Below are 26,355 nucleotides of genomic sequence, written 5' to 3'. Positions count from 1 at the left end.
ATTTTTGGCTATATGTCTTTACGATCATATTACGATAACATTATCATCCACTTTTTGGCTAATGATCCCATAAAATTAAACTATAGCCTCTTTCATACAGCCTGTTCAAGGCGGGAATGCCTTTATTCCTCCTCAACATTTTGTATAAAGGGTTAGAACAGGGAATTGAGTGGGATTGTTTTCCAGCAATAAGCCAGCAGCAGAATTAGTCACAGGGCTGGATCAACATCTGTTTAAAAGAGACAGACTCCAATGCTGTTGTGTTACACGTTACGCCACGTTGTTTGGTTCAGTGTAAACAAGCAAAATGTAAACTTGTGACCACTGATCACAGGTTATGGCCTTAGTGTGGTCATGAACCATGAGCATTTCAAGCAAGGAGTGACTTTTTTCTATTTTAGATAGAATCCTTTTTAACATTTTTAGAGGCCTGAAAAAATCTAAGTATCCAGTATTTCTTAAGAAAAAAATAATATTATAGAAAGAAAAAAAACATACAGTGTAATTCTGTTTCTTAGAATTTAGTTTGTTTGTTATCCCTGTATACTTATTCACATGGGTTCAAACCATGGATACCAAGGTTATGTGGTATAACTCTTTAATCATTAGGCCACCATGGCCTCATTTTTAATGCCTATCCAGAACACAGTCCATCCGTTATCAATACTCACATATCCTTTGCAAGGTCGCCTATCCCAACTCACAACTCTCTACCGAGACAGTTTGCCAGTGTGTCACAGGCCTTACAGAGAGACAACCATTCGTAATCACACCGATGGGTTATTTATATTAATCTACGCTACATGTCTTTGGATTGTGGGAGGAAACTGGAGCACACAGAGACGGATTTGCACCCAAGGTTTAAAAAAACCTTCATTTAGAAATGTTGCCTTTGTATGAGTCACTAAAACGCCACATTAAAAAATGCTTCAAGATGAGTGTAATGGTTTTAAATTAGCAAGGACATAGATAGAGAGCTGTCTGACAGTATGTCACTACATTCACCGAATGGGTATATAGTCCAGTTATATACACAGGTATATGTCCTAGTTTCTTTGCTGTGTATCTACCCAACACACACTCTCACAAAAACACACAGATCCTACACTGTCAAACACGCACACACACCCCTGCACACTGCCTCATATTCACACACACATCAGTGACAACATTGTTTTCCAGGAGCTGTAGTCCTAGAGGAATGCTTAGTTTGGCGTAGGCAGTTAAACCCTCTGCCATCCTAAACTAACATGTCAAAGCAGTCTGGCATGTTTCTGATTTGTTTCGAGTGACGCAGCAAACGGTAATGAGATGGAGTCGGAGGAAGTCAAGACGGGAAGAATGACTATCTCTCTAATGACCAACTCTCTGTCTCTGTTCTCAGGAAAACAACATGGAGAAACCCCCGCTGACCACCGAGCATTTGCCTTCACATGGAAGATAACATTTTTCTTTCAGTGCATCAGCCAGCTTCATACTCAGTCATCTCAAGACGCAGGCATGCAGACAGGAACAGGACGCGATGGACTGACTGAGACAGTTGGAGCACATTTGAACAGATGAGTCACATATGAGTGATAGATGATGTAACAGCGTCTGGGACAGTCTTCTAGCAGACCATGGAGCTAATTGCACCAGCAGAAAGAGAAAAGGTGCTTTTTTAACAGCTTGTGAGCATCATACATTTATTTTGCCAATGACAAAACAAGTTACAATCTCAGGCAGTGGAGAGGCAATGACCTAATTCAGATTAAATGACCTCACACCGATAAGTAGCCCGCCTCCTCACTGGGTGATGGAACATAATCACAAATGGGCTCTTATCATAGAGGCTGGAGTGTGTGAGGTTACATGATATTTCTGTGTCTGTGTGTGTGTGTGGATGGCTGTTTAACTCAGAGGAGTGAGTTTGGATGCTACATGCAGCAATGTTGCGGCGTGGACTGCTAGCCTGGGTCTCCCGTGTTGGGGGCGTGCTGGTGCTCCTCTGCTGCTCCCTCTCACTGCTCTATGTGATGACCTGCAGCCCTCCACACTCCGATGACCCTCTGCTGAGTCATGCTTTACCCCGTGCTGGACCCAATCACCCCAGCCTGGGGGGCACAGGGCCGGGGATTGGAGCAGGGGCTGGTGGGACAGGAGGAACTGGAGCTGGGCGTGCTCAAAGTGGTGGATCACCAGGTGTCCAGTCGTACCAGGTGCTCCTCCAGGAGCGTGAGGAGCAGCACCGGCTCCATATCACCTCCTTGAAGAGGGAGATCGCTCAGCTGAAGGAGGCTTTGCAGGAGCGCAGCCAGCAGCTGAAAGGAGTGCAGGAGAGCCTGAAGAGAGCCGCCGGGGGCACAGCAGAGGGACAGGAAGCCAGGGCTCAGGGAGGTGGTCTCGGGGAGGCACCGGGAGCCAAGAGCCAGCAGGCTGATCTCCAGGAGTTCCTGAAGAGCCAGCTGTCAAAGGCCGAGGTGACAGCCGGCATCAGGCTCCCCAGTGAGTATGCGGTGGTGCCATTTGAGAGTTTCACCCTTCAGAGGGTGTACCAGCTGGAGATGGGGCTGACGCGTCACCCCGAGGAGAAGCCAGTGAGGAAGGACAAGAGGGAGGAGCTGGGGGAGGTGCTGGAGATGGCTCTGCACAGCCTCAACACACCTTCTTCCCAGCAGGACGGCAGGGGTGCGGCGGAAAAGGCCAGCAAAGTTTACGCACCGTCTGACTTCATAGAAGGTGACGACACACACACACATCTTTAACCTTAACAAGCTTTTGTTACCTAAATCTAAACACAGTCTTGTGCTTTGTACACCCTCCACATCCCAGGAAAATGTGATAACTGAGTTAACGGCAACCACAATCTCTCAATGTGACGTTTGTCAGCACGGGATATTTGGGAAAACAAATCAGTTCTATATATAAAAGTCATTTCCTGGAGACAAGGTTGGAAATGTGAACCTCTCAAACTTTATGTGTACTCCATTTCTATTATTAACAAGTTTGTTCTTTTTGTCAGAACACTACACTCCAGTGTCCTCTTCAACCTTAAGTTACTTTGATCTTTTTGGTACATGAATCCCTGGAAGGTCAGAAACATGTGAGTGTTCTTGTGTACTAGTAGAGCCGGGATATCCTCCTAGATTGTTTTACTCAGCTCTGATCATCACACCCTCAGGAAATGAACACAGCTGCTACTGATTCACAGAGGAGCATCTCTTCAAACGTGGTATTTTAGTGTGTGTGTGTGTGTGTGTGTGTGGGTTCGTGCGTGAGCTGCTCTTTGAAGGTCACCATCTTCAGTGCGTGAGTGGGTGGAGGTTTAAAAGTGAGTAATAGGGGCACCTAGCTCGGAGGAAATGAGCCATAGGTCACTATATGGAGCCTCTTGCATGTGCATGAGCCTGTGTGTGGTCTCGTGTGATCTAAGTGTGTGTTTATGCGAAGGTGATCTTCATAGATTTGCATACATTTCTCTGCATCTGTGTAAAACAAACAAACATCCTCTACAGCCAGTCAGCAGTAGAGTGCAGCTCGCTTTTAATGAAATTGCGACTCCCTCCTGTTCATATTTTGTACTTAATGCTCCTTAATGGATTTAGCAATTGATTTTAAGCAAATCTTGAAAAAGCTGCTTTTTATCCAACCATGCAGACAAGAGAAAAGCAATCTAGATGTCCAGACTGACAAAAGCATCTTTAGAGAACTGTCAGGGCTGCATTCACAAGCCTAGTGAGCTGAAACTGCACACAAACACTAGAGGTATGCAACCACAGAGTTCTGTCCTCAGAAAGGGACAGAGAGCTCTCACTTAGACAGAAAGACAGAGACAGGAAGTGAATGCATTTAGTCAAAATTGTTCAACATATTTACTAAATGAAAGCTTATCGTGTCCCCATGGGAAACGAAGCCTCCCATCACAGGAAGCTGGCCAATCTATAACAGGAAAGCCTTAATTCAAGCTGCTATCAGCTGTAAATCTTAGCCCACAGACATCTTTCTGTTCACTCGCTTCTTTTTTTGACTGTCTTCTGTTTGAGTGTGTCTGTCTGATCTTTTTCTGTCATCCAGACTCTCTCTTTGCAGACCATGCTTCCTTCCAATTGTGTGTTTTCTTCCTCTTTCCTCCTGTCTGCTTCTTTTCTCTCTGGTCTCACTTCCAACTTTCTGTTTCCCATTTCCCTCTTCTTTCTACCATCACTTATCTCAGTGGGTCAATTTGCAAGTAATAATCTAAGTAATAGCAAGTTAATTGAAAAAAAACGTTCTCTCTCGAGGAACAAGCTGACTCAAGGCCTGCAACAAAAAAGAAATGGTGTTGATGACCGTAATAGCCTCTCTTTCAGTGTGTGTGTGTGTTATATGTGTATGTATGGTTATGGCTCTTTGCCCTGCAGCAGCAGCAGCAGCAGTGTGCATGGACAATGTCTCATTTGGCCTCATATGCCCTATTTTTCCTTTCCTTTCCCCCCCCACATATACACACAGTATCAGGCTGTCACAGAGAATTGATGACACATACTCAAATAATGGTGCAACTGATGCTAAAAATGATGTTCCCTTGAAAGACGTTTATTTTTTGTGCATTTTTTAAAATTAGATATTAACTAACTGGGAAAAGAAAACATGACCCTTTGAACTTGGAAACTCAGAAATCTCAAGGGGTTTAAACAAAAGCTGCACCCTGGAGAAAACTAGGAAAACAAAATCATTGTGATGAAGAAAAAGCACAGAGGAACAACAGGCAAAGAAGCTAATGTGACTAAACTCACTATATGCAACTGAATCGAATCAGCCCCACCTCAGGTTTCATTTACATTCTGTGATATAACCTTTCCCGCTGAGAGTTAAAAGAGAAGATCAATACCACTCTCATGGCTGTGTGTTCACTAAGATGGAGCCAGAAGATAATTAGCTTAGCTTAGCATAAAAAGTGGAAGCAGAGGCCACTTTTACACATCTTGCAAACTACAAAACAAAAAAAAGTCAAAACTACAACTTCATGTAGATATTCATGCTACTCTCAGATGACTGGTGATCTTTTAACTGTTTTTTAAACGTTGGTTTATGAACAAATACCCTCAAAATTAACGATATTCCTGAGCATCAGCTGTACTTGGGGTTTAGTGTTAGCATGTTAACATGCTAAACTAAGAATACATGTTAAATATGTAAATATTATACTTACTTCATAGCAGTGTACCACATGAATTTCCTCTAGGGGATAAATAAAGTATCTATCCATCTAAGCACAGCGTCACAGATCCAGTAGTGTAACATGGACATTAGTTGTGTTAGTGCTAGCTATTTCTGCTCGCAGTGTTTATGCTAAGCTAAAAAAAAAAAAACATCTCCTAGCTGTAGCTTCGTGTTTAACGGACAGATATGAAATTGCTATCGATCTTGAACCAGCACATTTCCCGAACTGTTCCTTTAAACAGGTTTATTTACTTTATAATATTGGTTTACATCAGTACGGTGCTGATTTTATCACAAAAAAAACATGCAGGATTACTATCACTGTATTTTTAAGTTTGATTGGTCATGAGTTTGTGTCTCTGCATCTCACCCATCAGGTATCACTCGCACAGAGAAGGACAAAGGGACGCTGTACGAGCTGACCTTCAGAGGGGAGTCGAGTAATGAATTCAGACGCCTGGTCCTCTTCCGTCCCTTTGGACCGCTGATGAAGGTGAAAAACGAGAGGGTGGACACAGCCAACGTCCCGATCAACATCATCGTCCCACTGTCCAAGCGCACAGACAAGTTCAAGCAGTTTATGCAGAACTTCAGGTGAGACTCAAAGATTGAACCTTTTTCTTGAATTCTTGATTTATTTACTGCGCTTCGGTCTCTGTCACATTGTTTGTGACAGAGACCAAAGCACCACAATAAATTATTCAAGGCGGTTCTCTCGGAAAATGTGATACTCGGTTATTCAAACCCAGTTTTGGTTCCAGTCTTACATTTTAATTGGGGATCAGGGAGACAGGGACAAGAAGTGGGGAGATTAGAGGAAAGAAAATTAACATGAGAGAGGCTATTTTTTCTCTTCTGAAGGTACATGTGATTAACATTTCAAAATCATCAGTGAATTTATTTTGGTGCTGGTATGCATAATCAGAATGTAAACAATCTGAGAGAGATTTAAGTGATTCAGACAGGAATATGAATAAAAACAGCCCTACAGTTCGTAGCTCAGTTTATATCAGTCACTACATGACCACAGGAAATGTAATTTCATACATTTCAATGCATCACAAACAGCTCCAGACATCCATGTGCATGTGATGAAACTAAACTATGAAGGGTTGATTTTTTTTGTCAACGGATCCCAGCAAGATGAAATTAAAACGAATAACTACTGTCAATTTAAAAAAAGAAATCACATTCGTATTTTGACAAGCTCTCAAAACTCATCAGCTAACAGCAAAATGTGCTTGTTTCAGCGCCACAGTCCGTCACCATCAGCTATGGAAACATCCTCCTTAATGTCTGTGATTTATTGTGCTGCCGCTGCTGCTTATCACAGCTCTTTTTACATGGTAAATCCTGCTTAGTAGCAGTGTTGAAGCCCATTAAAATGCCCCCCTGGGCAGACCAGCAGAAGTTGATATAAAGCATAGCAAGAAGTGTACTTACTTGAAAGAGTCAGCGAGTCGCTGAGCAAACACTTTATCCTCATCCATATTAAAGGTAGGTAGGTAGGTGTGTGTGTGTGTGTGTGTGTGTGTGTGTGTGTGTGTGTGTGTGTGTGTGTGTGTGAGAGAGAGAGAGAGAGAGTGGGTGGGCCTGTTTTATTATATTCATGGGGTCCGAAAACTTGGAACCCACCATACTTGTGGGGTCCAACAGCTTTGTGGGGACCAAAATGCTGAACCCCACAAGCTTAAATGGCTGTTTGAGAGTTCAGACGTGGTGATTAAGGGTTAGAATTAGGTATGGATTAGGCATTCAGCTGTGATTGTTAAGGTTAGGGTAAGGGGCTTGGAAATGTGTAATGTCGATGATGGGTCCCCACAAATATAGTAAAACAAGGATGTGTGTGTGTGTTTGTCTGTTAGTTTAGGGGGTGATAACAGCGAGAAACTGCATATTTATTAAATGTTCTTTATACACATTTAGACCCAAAAATAACAGCATTTCTGATTCACTGTGGTATGTTTCCCCAGCGCAATATAAAGAGATAAAATGTGAATTCACACAAACAGCAAACATTTGCAGACAGGCTCTGTGGAGTTTAAAAGAAAACATTGCTCTTACTACATGTTAAAATAATTATAACAGATTTTTTTCCTATTCTGTGGTCCTACTTACCTCAAATAATACTGTCTTTTACACAGCATCTATAATGACAGTCAGAATTGTATTATTCATGACTTCTCAGTACCCTCTGCATGTATTCAGTCATTTTTAAGCATCTTGTGTTCATCTAGTTGAGTTTTATGAGACATTTTCCCCAATGTGCTCCGGGGAAAAATTCAGACAAATGTTTGTGCGTCTTGTGGGAGAGGAGGGTGAATTATCTTCAGCATGTGTGTGATACATTTGACACGTTTCCATCAAAGTGCTCGCAGGCATCTCCCACCTGGTCTCTCTTTTACTTACACACAATCTTTCCCTCTTTCTGCCTTAGCATAGTGTCAGAATGAGGAGAGTCAGGATTGCATGATTTTTTTAATTATTGTTATTTATTAATTAATCCTTTAGTCTATAAATGTCAGGAAATAGTGAAAAAAACACATCACAATCTCCAAGACTCCTGGGGCGTTATTGTTTTAATTGTATGTTTCATCCACCATGTATAATATATAAAACTCCTTACAATTAAGAAGCTAAATCCAGCAAATGCTTGACATTTTTCCTCATGAATGTAATCACCTCTCTTCAGTTTGAGAATGCTTTCATCCATAATGTCCCTTCCTGTGTGTGTTTGTGTTTATGCACAGGGAAGTGTGTGTGCGTCAGGACGGCCGGGTCCATCTGACGGTGGTGTATTTTGGGAAAGAGCAGATGAGCGAAGTCCGCAGCACTCTGGAGAACACATCCAGGTGGGTTGGAACCACAGCCAAGATCAGATCTTTGAATTAGAGGCCAAATGCAGAATATGAAATGCAATTTACGTAATGAAATGAAGACTGACACAGTCACGCACTCGCTGTCAAGAGTGCTGTGAAAACATTTTAGCTATTTCCACACATGCACCAGAAACCCCTTCTCTTCTTCGTGTTTTGTAATCTGTCCCTCTCTCTCACGACACACACACACACAAAACACACACACACACACACCTCCTGGATCGGCGTCCTGCCATAGCCAGTCATCTGCCTGATGAATAATGGAGCAGTGTGCCACCCATGCTGAGGAGCTGAGAGCTATACCAGCCAACACAGATAAATTACAACAGGCCTGTGATCGTCCCTGATTCATGTTGCCCCCTCACAGGGACCTCGACACCCACACCTCTGGAGACGATCGCTGTGTGTGGCTGATCAGGAGTCAGATCCACTGTGGATTGAGCCACAGATTCCCTGAGGGGGTTGCTATGGTGATGCTTGTCGATTTCCCAGCCCCGAAGGTTTTTGTGTGGCCTTGAATCAGTCGGACTATCTCCAGTATCACACAGCGTCTCTTTGTCTCTCTGTGTCTCCTCCTGTTGCTGTCGCTAAGGGGAAACTGTGGAGATGAAAAAAACAAAGAGGCAGCATTAAATACTCCTGAAGTGAAGCGTCACATGAAGGATAAAGAAGGTAAAATCAAAACCTGTGAATGTAGCAAGGAGAACAAAAACATCCAACAAACCGGTAATATTGTAGTATTGATTTTACTGTGGGCGAACTCTTCAAGGAGTGAGACGGTTGTAAGAGAAACACACTGAATTGAAAAAATTTGGAGCAAAAGTAGTTGAAGGTACAGTCAGGGAAAGACGGGTGCTGAATAAAGCACACTGACCTGTAATTTCTCTCACTGAGCTGCAGCTCTGCCTTGAACCCTTTTAGGTTTTTTTATATTGTTCTCTCAGTCTAACAATGCATTCATCAGTTATATAGCAGCTTATCTGAGTCTGAATCAGTTCCTGTAATCAACTCTGTACCCCGATTTTCTTTTATCTGGCTTTCCGACTGTGGTTGAAATGAATGGGAGTCATCATTGGACGATAACTACCTGTGGTTCCATTATCTGAGACCCCCAGGCAGACACACACATACATTACACATACAGTATCCGCACAGATACAATCGCAAACTGCATACAGTATATGCTCACAGTGGAAGGTGCATGGCATGTGTGCATGTGCAATTAGGCTGAAAGTGAAAGTATGATTATCCTTAAAGAGTTATCTATTGATTTATCTATGAATAACTTAATTGCTTAATTAATGAGTTGCCAGGATTAATGAAAGTAGTACTTCACAAGTTACTAGAGCCGAGAGCAATGTCTAAAAATAAATTTGTCAAACTAACAGTGAAAACATTCATTTTACATTAAAAACACCTTTGAGGTATTTAATATATATGATAATACATGGAAATGTACCAGAATGTCAACAGCCATGCTAGCAGCTATGTGAGGCTGCACTGAGCTAAATGTTAACGTCAGCATGCTAACATGCTCACAGTGACAAAGGATAGCATGCTGATGTTTAGCAGGCATAATGTTTGCCATGTTCACCATCTTAGTTTAGTGTGTTAGCATGCTAATATTAGCTAATTAGCAGTAAGTAGTAGAAGTAAGTACAGCTAAGGGTTGATGAACAAATTAAAATTTTGGCCTGATGATGGTGCTAAAGGAAAATTCAAGTGATCAACAAGTTATTACAGTTGATGCTTAGGATGCCACTACAGTTTATACCAAATTGCATCGTAATTATTCTCAAAACAACTAATTTAAAACCACAATTGTGAACCTCATGGTGGCGCTAGAGGAATAAAGTCAAAGTCATGGGGGTTTTATCCTCTGGGGAACATGGATCTGAACTCTGTACCAACTTTTATAGCAAGCCAAGCCATCTGCCAACTGTTGAGACATGTCGAAATAAAACAAACATGTCAACCTCGTGGTGGTGTTAAAGGAGAGAAGTCAGGGGAACTCCAAAGTCAGGAGGATTCATCCTGTAGGGACCAAGAATGTCCATAGAGAATTTCATGGGTATCAATCCAGTGGTTTTTTGGACCATTGTGCTGGACTGACCAATCAACGCTGCCATCCCTTGAGCCATGTGGCTAACATGGGTAATAAATCAAGCACAAGCAAATCTTCACATTTGATAAGTTGTATTGAACCAGTTCTGGGTAATTATCCTTGATGACTTGAATAATTAATCATTTATCACAATCGTTTTTAATCGACTAATCTGCTCAACTAATTGACTAAAATCCTCAGCAACAAATGCTTATTTTATTCAGGTTTTTAAGCTAAAATAATCTTTATTCCATTGTTGCAATGACATGGGGATCCTAAAATGCTTTGCATAGATAAAATCACAAGACTTGTCAAGGTTGTGTGAAGATTGAGTCCGGTACATACCAAAACACAGCTGCAGTGATACCAAGGCAAAATATTGTTCAAAAGCTTAACCCTAAAAGCCAGCTGCTAACTCTAAGTGAATAGTTCACACAAAGCACGCACACACACACACACACACACACACACACACACACACACACACAAACAAGTCAATATCTGTTCCCAGCAGTGATGGCATCATTAGTGGCTGATCTGATTCTACGCTGCCCTTCCTACAAATTAAATTCACCTCCAGAAACTGGTTTCGTCTGAATCTGCTCCCAAATCACCTCTAGCTATTTGTCCTTTTTTTTTTCACTGTGAAATCACATGCAGTCACACTCCAGGCGTTTTAGTAGCACAGTGTCCCTGCTCAAATTCTTCCAAAAACGCATTTGCTTGAGTATCAACAGCCAATAAAAACTACTTGAGGCAAATTTCCCACGAGTCTAAAAAGATCTAAATTGTCCTGGATCTACACCAAGCTTTCTAACCCCTATCAACCTCTACTGGGTTTAAAAAAGGTTAAAAAAGGGTTGGTTTTTATTGCAGTTTGTTGTATCAATCTACAATAACAAAAGCCAAATCAAGTAGAAAACAGGCGATAGAAGGCATTGCTCCAGAAAGAGCTAGAGAGCTGCATCAGAGCCTCAGTGTTCAAGCAGTCTGGCAGACACCAGGGATATCGTTTAAAATAGATAGGATCGGCTGCCGAACTTTCAAGTATATTGCTTACATATCCGTACTTCAAAGCCTGAACTCGGGCTGAAATCATCGGGGGCATGTACGTTTCTGAGGTTTACATATTCAAGAATAAAGATTCCCAATAAAGATTCTCAACAATGTGAGACAAAGCGGAGGAGATAGAGATTGAAAAAAAGAGGGAGCGGGAGATAGTGTGAAAAGGAAGGAAAAGAATGAGTGATCTGTTTTAAAGAGATACTCATTGATAGGTTATGAATAATTACTGTGCTGTAACAGAGGAGGGACAATGACTGAGGGGAGAAACTGTGAGAAAGGAAGCTATGAGGAGACGTGTAAAGATAAGATAGGAGAGCAAAACAAAGTTGGAAATATAGACAGACTTTCTGAGGATGGAAGAAGAGCGTCAGCAACCATCTCAAAAGGAAACTGGATGCGCAGATGAAAGAAGGGGCCAGAAATTTGGGCAGACAAAGAAACGGAAGATGAGATCACTCTTTTCTCGCCTGCGACTGCAACCTTTCTCTCATCTTCCTCTCGTACTAACTTGCGACAGCCTCTCCAACAAGCCTTTGATGCTGTTGTGGCATTTCATTCAGTCCACAGATGGGTCAACAACTCTCTGAAGAGCCTCTGACAGCTCAGAGGAAGCAAGAGGATAATGCTGAGCAGAAGGTGACTGAGAGAAGATTATGAGTAGATGAAACGATAAACAATTCAGAGAGGAGTTAGAAAGCTGTCGAAATATTCATATCAGAGAGCATGTGTCTTTACAGATCGCCAGAACGGACCCATTCTGCAAATTAACTTTATGTTAACAACTGGCGTAGCTGTTATGCCTAAGGGCTCAGCCTCCGAGTGATCACAAGCCTATATTTTTATAGCTTGCACTTACCTCTCCATTACATGCACAGGCTGCTGATTCTCCAGCTCACTGTAAAGCATGAGGGTTTTCTTTTCTTTGCACAATAGACCAGAGAGGATACACCAGCCTCCCTGCTCTGTAAACAGCAGGAAGGTGACAGACATACACTGAGAAAATGACTTAGAAGCATAGAAAAGGCTTATAGGTAGAAGAAAGCCACTGAGAACGTCAGCGAGCACGGAGAGGTGACGAGGAAAGCTTCTTTAGTTGAAATGTATATGAAGCAACAAGACTGCAAGCAGCTCTGTGAGGATGCAATTAGGCACAGCGGTGCTTTAAGCTAAACGCTAACATCAGCATTAAACGTACTCACAATGGTACCGCTAACATGCTGATACTGTTGGCAGTGTTGACTATGTTCACCGCTTTTGTTAAGTGTGTTAGCATGATATCATTAGCTAATTAGCTAATGGGAAAGTCATTCGTTTAGCAGACACTGGATAGTCACTGGATCACCACAGTCTTGAGGATTCATCCTCTGGGGGAACATGACTACCACTACAAAATTTTGTGCCAATCCATTTAGTAGATGTTGTGAAACACTGACCTGCTGGTGGTGCTAGCGCAAAGGTCAGAGGATCATTGATGTCATTAGGATTTATCCTCTAGAGAACATGAATGTACAAAATTTCATGGTAATAGTTGAGATATTTCCGTCTGGACCAAAGCGGTGAACCGACTGACTTTGCCACCCATAGAGCAGTGCCACTAGCATGGCGAAAGAGCAAGCATGCTTCTCTGGTATCTTTAATTTGCCGAGACTGAAAAGAAGCCTGGTTTTGGCCGCATATAGGGGCTTACAGTCGAGACTTTTCACATTCAGTAAGCACCATGTCTGCAGTCAGGCCTCTAGCTATAACCACACACAGGCAAATACATAAAATGGTTATACAGAGGCACAGATTCACAGAGGAAGAAAAAGAGAATCTGGTCTCCCCTCCCTGTCCTGAGCAGAACTAACAGGATCGTGCCTTCTGCTGAGACACAACACGACAGCTCTTTACAGGCTTCTCACTCTGACACAATTTCAATAATTTAGCCGCTACTAGATACCAGCCATCACGCCTACAGTAAACAAATTGACTATTTTAGGCCATAAGAAGGGGTGCTGATGCCTGTGGGAGAGAGGGAAGAAAAAGAGCAGGATATAAAAAGTCATTTAGAAAACAAGGATATAGCAGTTTTTAAGTAGACTTTTCCACTTGGCACACAACAGTAGTGCCTGTCTGTCTGTGAGGATTATTTAAACAGTCAATAAGATCAGGCCAACGCACAAACCATGCACTTAGCAGAATGAGCAATATAGCAACTCTGACTCTCTTCAAATGGAGAAAATTACATTTTCAACTGAATAATATTAGTAATCACAAAATAAATGATTAATGAATTATTTATAACTACGTGAACATGTACTACATTTAAAATGTAAATAGGTACAATATAATTTGTAAATGTCAAAAGGAGATACTAATGATATAGATGTGCTTTGGATAACTTAAGTTGTCTGTGTAATTGAATTCTGAATATGCATGTTTGAATAGTTTGATGTTCTGGGAAATACACTCATTCGCTTTCTTAAAGAAAGGTCTTTACACTTAATATGAAGCTACAGCTAACAGCTGGTTTATCTCTGGAAAGAACAAGGCTAGCTGTTTACCCCTGTTTTCAGTCTCTATGCTATGCTAAACTAAGCTAAGCTAACTAGCCACTGGCCAAATTATCATATGCTTAAACAAATCAACCTAAAATCTAATTTCAAAATCAACATGAAATTCTGTTTTGCTAAATTCAATCAGAGACACTTCTCTTGAAAATGTGCAGTTTTGGCTTCATTTCTGACAAATGAGCCTCTTGCTCCATTAAAGTTGAGACTGAATCAACATGTGAATGTAACTGGTGTTGCATTAACATTGTTTGAGACAATCAGAGCTATTGTGCTCCGTCTCTGCCATCTGTGGACAGTTTAGTGCCAGTGGGTGGGTCTACCTCTCCTGGGACTCTGTAGATTGTGAAACAGATCTGGTCTGTTTGGATTCACAAACTGTAGACAGACGCGAGGAGACTGGACTCTGTCTGCTGACATAACGACTGACTGACAGTACATAAACACACACAGACAGATGTGGGAGCATATCTTGATACTTTGCTTATTTCTGAAAATGTGAACACAATATTTGTGATATTTTTGGGATGTGAAGACATTGCTTTTGCTGGCCATCTGGAGGTTAATCAGACAGGCAAACAAGATGCTCATAACTGGCATCATGTTTCTGTTTCTCTTGGATTAAGGGCCACTCAGGTTGAAGAGGTTTTATTATGTCTTATTTATGGGAGAGGCTGAAAGGATGGCACCAAGACAAAGGCTATTTACACAGTAATAGACGTGAATAAATATGCTGATACATAGACACAAACACACAGCAGTGAGATGGAAATGTGGGGAGCATGATTCAAGCTGCCTCAGGCAAAAACAAACTGACCATGTTTCCTCCGGTCATCCTGGTTTCCTCCAACAAAGCTTTGTATGTCTGCCTCTGTCTACTCACTCTCTCTGTCTGTTTCCCATGTATTATGTCACACAGCATCACATGAATGAAGGAGGTTTGATCCTGTTTGTTCTGCCTCGCATTCAGATGTGTGAACCAGTTTTTCCTCAGTATCCTCTATCTGAAGTTGATACAACTGTGTGTGCGTGTCTGTGTCTGTGTGTGTGTGTCTGTATGAGCATGCATGAGTAAAGGATTAGTCACTATTGGTGTGAATTGTTATGGTTTAGGAAAAGGCCACAGCTGTGCACATCTGGATCCAGCTGTTTCTCTTTACTCTCACCACATCCTTGAAAAACCTGAGGCCACTGATGGAGGAGGCTTTGTTATGCCATGCAATTAATTTTTGGTTGGAGTTGGACCATGATCATATCATGACCAGGATCAGAGTGAGAGCAGCAGAAGCTGGCTCATGAACATGTCGGGGGAGTGAAATGAAGTCAGACCACAAAAGTTTGTGCTGATGTGAATTTCAGGCAGAGGATTTGTGAGGTCATTATGTCTTAATCTTTGGGTGGAAAATACTAAAGGCAGAAAACAGAGGATTACCAGGGGCAAATTAAGCCACTACAGAAGCCCGGGGCGAAATTGTACTGTGGGCCCCTATTGACCTTCACTCTGTTGCATTTACATATCCACTGGGCACAGTGCACATGGCAGCTTCATTATATTTTTGCTTAGAGTCATAGAAACCAACCAGTACTTGCTGTTCTGAAAAACTGACCCCATGTTTGGCGTGCTGTATTAGTTTGTGGTAATTTGATTAAGCACAAATTTGTTTAGGAATAGCATGCATCATGTCAGCACAAAATTAACTGAAATAATGAACATATTTAAGCTGGAATTTGCCACTGGCTACTTCAACAAAACAAGGTCAAACAAAAGTCTTTTCATCAAGTGAAAATTCTGGAGCTAGCTTAAGGCCCTCATCGTTTCAGTTAGCAGTAAATTGTACTTTAGTGGTGCATATTCCAAAACAAATTAAGTGACAAATTAAATAATTACCGCAGAGTGAATCCGAGACCTTGGAGCAGGTTGCCACTTTTACTTGGTTGTTAATCCAGCTCCAAACTGATACCGAAATAATGACTGTTTGGCTGCAGAGCTTTTGTACACCTGAACTGTTTGGCACATTCTCTGCAATACATAAAAAAGACACGATCAGACAAGTACATTAATGGCCTACAGCAGACAATCATGGTAATGCGTGTTCGTGGAACGTGAGGAGGGGGCTAGAGGCAGGAGTTTACAGTCCCGATGGTTAAGGGAAAAAAGCTGTTGGTGAGATGTTTAGTCTTAGTGGACAGTGACCTGGAGCGCCTCTCTGATGGAAAGAGCTGGAAGAGCTGATGAGCAGGATGTGAGAGGTTGATCTTCTTTGCTCGCTTCACAGTTGTGTGAGTATGTAGAGATTCAACTGAGGGGAGTGGTTTGCCTGTGATTATAGATGCCTTGTTAACAATCCGTTGTTGTTTTTTCTGTGTTTGATCTGGTATTTTTTTAAGCTGTCTAAGGAAGTGATGTCATTGTTGAGCTTTTGCGCTGATGTGTTCAGTGTTAGTTTTCCACTTGAGGTTACTGTATTAATTTGTGTTCCAAGGAATTTGAAATTAGAATCTCGGTCTCATTTCAACCAACACATCAATCTGTCTCTCTCTCTTTCAATTAATTACAGTTAAGCTGTTGATATGCTGTTTTGTTTCCAAAGCATGTCAGCACAGCAAGTTTATTTTTGTCAAATATTTGCTATAAGAAAACTGACTTCTGCTACTCTCTCTCTCTCTCTCTGTAGGGAAGTTAATTTTAAGAACTACACTCTGCTGCAGCTGGACGAGGAGTTTTCTCGGGGAAGAGGTCTGGACATCGGTGCCCGAGCCTGGAAAGGAGGCAACGTTTTACTTTTCTTCTGCGATGTAGACATCTACTTCACCGCCGACTTCCTCAACAGCTGCCGACTCAACACACAGCCCGGTGAGACACACACCTGCACACAGACACCTTCCACTGAAATCATATCCTATAGTCGTCTGACAGCACTCTCTCTCTCTCTCCATCTCAGGTAAAAAGGTTTTCTACCCGGTGTTATTCAGCCAGTACAACCCCACTCTGATCTATGGAAGCCCTGAACATATCCCACCTGTGGAGCAACAGCTGGTAACACATACCAATCAAATCTACCCTTTCCATTTTTCGAACTCTCTGCAAGCCACTTGTGGAAAATATCATACTCAGTGTGATGCTATATAGCTGGGAGGTTGGGAAATAGTTCCCCTCTCCAGCTGCTAGGTGCACAAATCCAAAGAAGGATTCCCGTTAAAGGACCACCTGAGTGTATCGAGATGATAAATCTCTGCTCACAAACTGTCTAAGACCTGCATTTCTTTTCCCTGAAGGTGATCAAGAAAGACACAGGGTTCTGGAGGGATTTCGGTTTCGGCATGACCTGCCAATACAGGTCCGACTTCATAAACATAGGTAAATGTTACAGAACAACAGCATTTAAACCACAACATGCGCTGCAGTCAGATCCATCACAACATCTTAGCAATGCAGGAATTTATAAACAGTTGCTCCTAGGGGGTTGATTATCTGTGCAGAGGAGTTGCATAACACAGGGTAAAAATGGGTCTCCCGAATGGCTACAAACACGTGCACTGCTACATTAATGGTGCCATAGCTTAATGAATATGAAGAACATGATCAGAACACAAATGGTTCAATATTACATTACATTTCTTAACTTGGATGGGATTTTATTACATTACTCTGCGTGAAACAGCTCTGAGGAGCAGTAGCAGCATACATTAGCATATCTCTCAGCCCCATGTCCTTTCCATCTGTATATTAGCTGAGGAATATTGGCTCTCATGGCAGATTTACATCAATTTAGTTTCCCTCCAAAGGGGAATCAATTACAGGCTTCAGTGAAATACAACGTGTTTCATTGTTTTGGACCCAAACAAACACACACTGACTAACTGTGCCAAAGGTGTAACACAGGCTGGCCAGAAGTCTGGTTTAAAGGAATGGTTTGATATTTTGGGAAAATACTCTTATTCACTTTCCAGCTGAGAATTATATGTGAGCACGTATGTATGTATTTATGTACGACCATATTGTACACACACGTAGTGTATGTCATATTGCTTTCACTTTCTTATGGTTTACATAAGCACATGAAATTGTGGTAGTAATATTTTTCTATGGACCCAAGAGAGTAGCTGTTGCGTTGGTAACATTTAATGGGGATTCAAATAACAATAAATTAATAAATCATCGATTCCACTCTAATGCCTCTCATGGTTATATTAGCTTAGTTTAGTTTATCTTATCTTAGCTTAGCATAAAGACTGGAAACAGGGGGAAGCAGCTAGCCTAACTCTGACCAAAAGTTAACTAAATCAATCAACCAGCATCGCTAAAGTTCAGTAATTAACACAACAATTAACCTTAAGTGGTTATTATTGTGACCATGATGACGAAGGCCACCTAACCTTAAGGAAGTAGTAACTTTAATCAAAACCCTGATCTTTACCTAAGCCTTATCAAATTGTTTTTGTGCCTAAACTTAACCAAGCCCTAACCGCAGTAGCTCAGACAACACTTCTATGTATAATTCCAGAGAGCATAGAAAATTAATTTGGAGGACTTGTGTGTGCTGAATCTGTACAAAAACGAGAAGTTGAGGTTTTATAGGGGGTAATTTGCAGACTGTTTCTTCACTTCCCATAAAATGACAATTTCTTGTTTTTATATGGATTACACAAGCAAGTGTGCTGCCAGGTGGATTTTTTTTTTTAAATACAGAACCAGCTGTTTCCCCCTTTTTCCAGTCTTTATGCTCAACTAAACTAACCAGCTTCTGACTTTAGCTTCGTATTTATCGTACAGACATCAGGGTGGTATCAATGATTTCATCTAACCATGAACAACCAAATTCCCATATTTGCCCTGTTCAGCCCTGGAAAAAGGAGACAGAAAATAAAAATGCAGAGCGACACAAAGTGTAAGCAAAAGCAGACATGAGTTGTTTAGATGTGTAAAGATGCATGTTTAAACATGCCTGGTCAAGAAATGTCTTGCTGTAAACGCCATCAGTCCAGAATTCCCTCACTTCCCCCTAATGCAACAACAAACCAGGCAGTGTGGAGAGGAAACTGATTATGATCACACATACTGTACACTCTAATCAGGATTCATAATCAGCATTCCTTTAAAAGGTAGGGAACACAGCTATGAAAACAAACATTGCTGAGAAAAGTGTATGCATATCAAGAGGTTTGATCATGATATAATAAAAGGTTTTTACATTATATTCTGTTCTTTTAGGGGGTTTTGACATTGACATCAAAGGCTGGGGTGGTGAAGATGTCCACCTCTACAGAAAGTACCTTCATAGCAACCTCCTGGTGGTGCGAGCACCGTCACGAGGCTTGTTCCACCTGTGGCATGAGAAGCACTGCGCTGATGAGCTCCCTCCGGACCAGTACCGCATGTGCATGCAGTCCAAGGCCATGAATGAGGCCTCGCACGGCCAGCTGGGGATGCTGTTCTTCAGGCACGAGATCGAGGCTCACCTTCGCAAACAGAAACAAAGGCAAAATTCAAATCCCAAGAAGACATGAAGGCTCATTGTTGGTTGAATTATAATCACTTGCATTGACTGCAATCAGTTAAGACTGAGAAGAAGAAGAGATTAATTCAACTGATCTGATTTTAAAGGAATAGTTAAAGATTTTGGAAAACACGCTTATTTGCTTTCTTGCTGAGCATTACATGAGACCGCTCTCATCTCTGTATGCAAAATATGGAGCTAGAGCCAAGCGTTGATTAGCTTAGCATAGCATAAAGACTGGAAACAGGGGGAAACACCTAGCCTGGCTATGTTACATGATAGGGTTTTACAGTGGCTTACGGTGGTTGAGATGGCACCAATTTAACTATTTCATAAAAGACTAGAAAAATGTTTCCCTTAAAAATTTAATTTTCTTTATGGATCAATCGCTAATCATTTCAGCTCTATTTGTGTACATTGCTGTTTACTGTAGTTTAATCTAAAACAAAACATTTTATTCTGGCATAGAATAACATTCTATGCAAAAATCTTAATCTGTTAAACAACTAGTAATTAAAGCTGTGAAATATTTGTAGTGGAGTAAAAAGTACAGTATTTGCCTTTGAAATGTTGTGAAGTAGAAGTATAAAAGTCCAAGTGCTTTAAATTTGTATTTAAGTACAATACTACTTACCACTTAAATTAAACCAAGCCAAGCTGTAATTTCATATTTTGCATACAGATGTGAGAGAGTTACGAATCTTCATCTCAGACAGAGAGCAAATAAGCATATTTCCTAAAATGTCTATGACCTTAATGAAAAATGTGAAGACTTTTTAATCAATGTTTCAGATTCAGAGCATGTTGTTGCTCAAGCTGTGGAAAGGACAACATAAAGTTACAGTTAAATGAAACTGACTGAGCAATTTGAGGCATTTATCTGAACAACTGCAATCGACTTTCAATCTGTTGGATACATCCATCTGTAATATAGTGTCCATCTCTGTATTCCTCTGTGACTGCAGCAAGGCCTTTCAGAAAGAAAACATAAAGCGTAATGTTGAGTTGTACCATGTGCCTTGTGTGGATAAAACCTGAACACTGTCTCCTCATGATGGCCAATGACAATTGAACCAACCTACAGGTTTTTATATGTAGGGAAACAGAGCCACCTAGTGGACTGAAAGTTAAACATGTAGGTGAAAAAACAATGAAGGACTTTTTCAGAGCCTTTAAAGGCCTCGTAAAACATTTTATAAATTATTGATTAATAATTGTAATTTTTTTATTTATGTTTGGTATTATTTTGAAAATGCCACCATTTATACGTTTTTTTCTGTTCTCTCATTTCAAATGCAGTATTTTTGTGTGTTTGTGGGTCATTCACCTCTTTAATGAATTGTGAATTAGTGTTAAGAAAAATATGCCATGAATTGCTTTATCTATGTATTTGTCAGCAAAATGACTCTTTTCTCAAAAGCCTTCTTAGTTTAAGACATATGTATGTATGCCCACAAAATAATTAAACATAGGATTATTTTTTTTAATGTTTAATTCAAAAGATAAAACAATGTAGAAAATGTGTGTTTTTTGTCACATAATTAATATGTGGACACATAATGGAGAGATAAAGGATAAATTATTGACTGACGATGACTTAACAAGTCAGAATAAGCCTTTTTGATCTTTATATTTTTTTTTGTCAATCAAATGTGACATTTGTGTCATAAATAAAGTCCAGAATGCAATAATGAAATGTGATATTACATGAGCAGTCACAGAAACTAGAGAGAAACTGATGTGGGCTTAGAGATGTAAAACCATTTTTATCAACTGTCTCAATTGTTACTTTATATTGGTTTTAATATAGTCACCCATAAATCTTTCTCCAGCACTTCTTCAGTCCTTAGAGGCAATCAAAACAGTCTGTATTTTTGTTGGTTGACCAAAGATGTGAAAATAGGCACTTTTTGAATTATGTTTGTTTTATTCATTGAAACGTTCCTTGTAATAATACATCAAATAACTTTCATTATGTTTCAAGTTATCTTTTCATGTCATGTAAATAAGTTGAATAAAACATTTGTGCATTGTAGGCCTTTATATTTTAATGACCATAAGGTGAATATTAGTCATATTAGAGATGATTACATGTATTACTTTTGTTTCTTGGCTACCCCATTATTAATAATACATAAATGTAATTTAGTTACCTTACATTTACCTTTATTTTTTGCCCAGGGACGCATTGAGTAAGAAAATTATGGAGAGCCAAAGTGTTCAATATTAAGCAAATAACTAAAACATGAAATTAATAATAATGAACAATCTTGCAACCAAGATTTAAGGCTCTGATCATGATGAATACACTATATACTGTATCATTTATCAGTACATTATTATATAGAGCTATCATTTATTTGTATTCATCACAATTTCCAAAATCATTTTAGTATTTTATTAGTTGTAGTTTAACCTCCAGAGCACTAGATGGGGTCAGTGAGCTAATTACAGTGTCAGGTGTGATTTTTCTTGCTGAGCTGCAATGCATCTTAAACCATCAGATACAAATATATGAACATACTTACATTCATACACAAATTGCATAGATTGACTAAGGCAATAAATGAAAGAGAGAGGGTGTATACACAAACGTTATCATATTATCATCTGACGAATGAGGTTGTGCGTAATTTGTCTCACTATATTTTGATTTAGCCCAATTCATTGACTTAATTTCCATGAGAGGGTAGTGAGATTCCAGAGTTCTTAACCCACACTATTGAACACAGCACGCTGACACTCTCTACTGGAGGCCCTGCTAACTACACTCAGTCAAACTACACTTGAAGTAAAAACCCTATCCTGCACAGGTATGGGCTAATTCCCTGCTGCGCTCCCACCCTGCACTACCAAAACATTAAAACAGGTCAACAAGTTAATATGTTACTCAACTCGCCCGGTCGGTGAGACCCCCCTCCCCCGGGGTCTGAACTTGAGACACTGCCCAACTCCCCCGGGGAAACGGCTTTGTTGGACTGCGTGGACGGAGCTTGGCTGGCGTCACCGTTGCTTAATGGGGCCCGAGGAGACGAGGAGCGATGGCGTCCACAGCACTCACTATAACCCGGCCCTGACTATCTACAGGAGGCATCTGACCTCCCCTCCTAACATTGGAACAGCTATCCTCCTGCTCTCGATGTCTTCGTCCCCGGCAGCTCTAAACAACTGCGAACGGCAAAGAGTCCCGAACCGCCGCAACGTGTGCCCCAAACCCGGCTGCCACAGACCCGCCGTCTATTGTCTCTGAGACCCAGAGTCTCTCCACCTGTAATCAGGCACACCTGTTGGCGGTCCGCCCCGGCGCTCAGTCACATCACAGTATTGTAAGACATGAAAACGTTGTAGCCTATAGTAAGGCATAAAAACGTCATAGTATAATATATGGCATAACAATGACATGGCCGGACAACATCAGTTTACATTCGGGTGTTTACTTTTCGTGGTGACATTTGGTACCACTGTGATATTTTCTCATCATGTGAACCTTCAGGTAGCTCCCGCCCTTTCAGTCAATCAAATGCTAGCATGCTTAAGTCTGTTGTCTTGGAGACTTTTAAACGTTATATTTGAATGATCTAATATGACTTCAAACACAGTGCCCTGTGACAAGACGCCTGGGCGGCTGCACATGTCGCCCATATCGAAATCCACCGTTGCTTGTCAAATGTGGACCACATTCACTCAGAGAAGCTAAAGACTGTTTAAAACACAGATTTTCAAATTTGTGAAACCTTTATTCTATTTGTCACTACACAAAACACACAGCTTAACCAGATGGGGTTTCCTATTTAGACCAGGTGTAAAAATTACTAGGCTATACTTAGACTTGTGTTTACAAAACAGTTTGCGAATTTGTGAAACCTTTTTTTTCTATTTATCAAAACACAAAAGATGTGATTTCACAGTTTTGTTTTTTTTTCATAACTATGTCAAATCAGACCAGGTTTAGATCAAAAACCACCCTGCTAAAACTTGTCAAATGTGGCCCACAGTAGTCCAGAGAAGCGTGTGTTTCAACTTTATGAATCAAAATACAAAAAGGGCGTGTTTCGCTGCTTTCCCTGCACCTACATGGGCTAGAGAAAGCATCTTTAACTTTTACGGCGACGAATCACTCCCTGTGAAACATTGAGGTCACGAACTAGCCTAAGCTTCTTATTTCCGATGTTTCCCCTAGTCCGCGAACGCAGCACCGGGCCTGGCGCTTCGGTCGCCTCCGGAGCTCTTCTCCGTATCTGTCAAACGATTCGTGCGCAACCGGCTACAAACACCGGTAGACAACAGGTGGTGTCCCTCCAGAGGACCGACTCTCCGTGAGAGTGAGTGTCAGCTTCATTTAAAAAGCTAGTAGCAGCTTTAACAACCATCATGGCAGATCTGTGGAGTTATCGGCTGTGCTGCGGTTCCTCACCACTCAATTACAGCGACACTTAAAAGACGCATTTCTCCTCCTGATATGCCCTTCTCTTCACCAGTCCGGCCGGTCTGTTTATTTCTAACGAGGGCGTCGACGTTTTGTTGTGTTTTTGTACCATCTGCTGTTGCGGTTTTCTGATCTCACACTCGGAAACGGCAGCAGCGACGCACCGAGGAGGAGCATCCCCCTGGTGTTTATTACAGGAGAGGACGCACCACAAGCCAGGGACTCGACTCTGAGACAGACAAGAGCAAACATGTTCGAGACCAGAGGAATCCCCTTTGTCCTGCTCGACATAGCCTGTCTGGTTCTAGGTATGTGTTTAAATGTCTTTCGCTGACTGTTGGGTGCTGTTTTGTTGCTGCCATTATTGATATAAGCCGATTTGTGAGCTGATATAATCCTCCTGTTCGGATATTTAACAGCTTGCCATCACGTGAAGGGAGTGGTGAATGCTCAGTAGCCGGCCAGTGCGATTTACTGAGACTTTGCTGTGTTTAACTCAATTGATTTTAACCTCTAATGGTGCCACTAATCTATCAGTATGTTTATATCACTTGTGATATGTCTTTAGTCTCTGTCCAAGTGGGCTCAAGGGTTGCTATAGATTTATTTTCTCAGTGCAAGGAAGAATTACATGTTCTTTGTTTCCATTGTATGCAAATTACTGCCACTCCAAAGTCATTTCAATGGTTGAAGATGCTCATGGGAATCAAATGGTTAATAAAATGACGCTGCGTTGTAGAGTGCAACAGTTTGTAATTACATATTGGATGCAGTACATCCCTGCAATAATTCTGATCAATATTGTATTAGTTATATTATGGTACTTGCTCTATTATGTAATGTTTTATTATGGCTAATGGCTTCATTATGTAATGATTCATTGGTTAATGTTTCATTTAATTACATAGTCAAAGTTGAAGTCTGAACACATGCTTATATAAACGTATTTCTACTGGAATAGATTTAAACATATGACTTGAAATTGCAATTTACAATTATATTTATTAACAATTCATCTGTCCATTATTTTCTCAATTAATCGATTAGTTGTTTGGTCAATGAAATGTGACACACTGTGAGGCACATCCCATTCCAAGCTCCCACAGCCCAAGTTGATGTCTTCAGACGTCTTGTTTTGTCTGATCAACCGGCCAAAATCCAGATATATTTACCATCATGTGTGACAAGGAAAAACATCAGATCCTCACATTTGAGAACGCAGACTCAGCAAATGTTTGACATTTTTGCTTAACGAAAGACAAATCGATGAATTGACTTATTGTTGCAGCACAAGTCAGTGTCTTACATTTTGCAGAGTTTAGTCACGTCTGTCTGGTTTCTACTGTCGTAAATCAAACTTGTGAAATTTCTAACATCAGTTCAGGATGTTGCTGATACACTGTTTCACACGACAGCTCTACCTTTCAGTCTGTGTTTTAAAAACCACGTGCCAGCTCTGGCACAGTTCGCCATGATCTGAAACCATTAAGTGGCGGGCTCTCACAGTTCACTCATATCAGGCCTCAGATATTTGTATCTCTCTCAGCCAGTCCTAACGTCTTTATATTAGATTATAGGAATCATTGTGAAAGTGCTCACAGGGCTATTCTTTTCAGTTTTTGCTGCGTAAGCACAGACACCGTCTCTTGGGCTTTTAAATCTGATTATGAATTATTGATTTGCACCATGACTTATACAGCTATGGCTTCCCTTGCACAGTCTACAGTCTACACATTTACTTCCAGGACAAAATTAATGTTGGTTTTAAAGATTACATGCACATTTCTTCTTAGACATATAGAAATATAATAATTTTTGTGTGAAACAAAACTATATTCACTAATTTTCTCCCATTGGAAATACTATGATTGCCCATTTAAAAAAAAAAAACAACTTTTAACTACTAGACATAAGATGTTTCCTGCTTCACTGTGAAGTCCATTCTCTGTGTATGTGCGCTGGAGGCTTCAAGGTTTGACATTACACTTGTGCATGTTGAGTATCGGACCATAATTGGCCCCTAAACTAGTTTTAAACTTAGCTTTAATGTGAAAACAGATGAACTGATGAATGTGAAAGCAGCCATCTCTTACTGAGCACCTACATCCTTATGCACAGTGAAGGTCAAACATCTAAGTAACAATAAGTAAAACACATTTGAGTGCAGGGGTGAACTTTGACATATGGAACTGTCAGGGCTACTGCTTTATTTTACAATGCATAATTTAATAAGCTCCATACAGCAGCGCATGTGCATTGAGAAGCAGTATGACTGGACAAACTGTGTGTGCTGTTTGGGAGGCTGATGCAGAAGCAAACTTGATTATTCTCTACAGTCATGCATAGCTGCATGTTACCAAACATGCACATACATGCATTAAGAACACAGCTCGAACAAATGAGAGAACTGAGAGAGAAATGTTTTTTTTATTTTCTGAAGTGCATAAAGAGCAGAGAGAGTAGACTGCAGGCTGCCAATGAGTCTTGTTAAAGGGTTAAATGCAAATGTGTATTTAAGTTAAAATACCCACATTTTTCTTTCTTTCTGTCCCTGTCTTTGTGTTGAGAAGCATTTTGCAATTGCAGAGTTACGGACATGAGAGCAAATCAAAGTGCAACACTGCTATTTACTGCATTTAGAAAGTGACTCGGG

General features: G+C 40.8%; 2 protein-coding genes and 1 long non-coding RNA gene across 4 annotated transcripts in view; 2 read left to right on the top strand and 1 right to left on the bottom strand.

Annotated features, from left to right (window-relative positions):
- csgalnact1a (chondroitin sulfate N-acetylgalactosaminyltransferase 1a) overlaps nt 1-21,311 on the top strand; it is a 30,735-nt gene extending 9,424 nt beyond the window's left edge. For both annotated transcript variants that reach the window (XM_023408650.2, XM_023408651.2), the window contains exons 2-8: nt 1,385-2,718; nt 5,559-5,775; nt 7,932-8,033; nt 16,454-16,632; nt 16,721-16,815; nt 17,055-17,136; nt 18,991-21,311. In XM_023408650.2, coding sequence (XP_023264418.1) covers nt 1,914-2,718; nt 5,559-5,775; nt 7,932-8,033; nt 16,454-16,632; nt 16,721-16,815; nt 17,055-17,136; nt 18,991-19,286 — 1,776 coding nt within the window. In that variant the 5' untranslated portion in view covers nt 1,385-1,913 and the 3' untranslated portion in view covers nt 19,287-21,311. The remainder of the gene's footprint in view (nt 1-1,384; nt 2,719-5,558; nt 5,776-7,931; nt 8,034-16,453; nt 16,633-16,720; nt 16,816-17,054; nt 17,137-18,990) is intronic.
- LOC147818990 (uncharacterized) lies at nt 7,743-19,190 on the bottom strand. The gene is made up of 2 exons (XR_015437411.1): nt 19,053-19,190; nt 7,743-8,658 (listed from the first exon to the last, which is right to left on the bottom strand). It is a non-coding gene; the product is annotated as an uncharacterized LOC147818990 (long non-coding RNA).
- A 2,213-nt stretch (nt 21,312-23,524) lies between the features above and the next one.
- The window catches only part of plpp1a (phospholipid phosphatase 1a), a 14,943-nt gene continuing 12,112 nt past the window's right edge, over nt 23,525-26,355 (top strand). The window contains 1 exon segment of the mRNA XM_023408663.2: nt 23,525-24,010. Within this exon segment, the coding sequence (XP_023264431.1) occupies nt 23,953-24,010 (58 nt within the window). The 5' untranslated portion in view covers nt 23,525-23,952.

This window comes from Seriola lalandi, unplaced genomic scaffold (genome assembly GCF_002814215.2).
Source record: "Seriola lalandi dorsalis isolate HSWRI2012SDOR001 ecotype SW California unplaced genomic scaffold, Sedor1 jcf7180002054370, whole genome shotgun sequence".
Lineage (NCBI taxonomy): Eukaryota > Metazoa > Chordata > Actinopteri > Carangiformes > Carangidae > Seriola > Seriola lalandi.
Note: the sequence above shows the minus strand (reverse complement) of the source record. Positions and strands in the feature narration are given on the sequence as shown.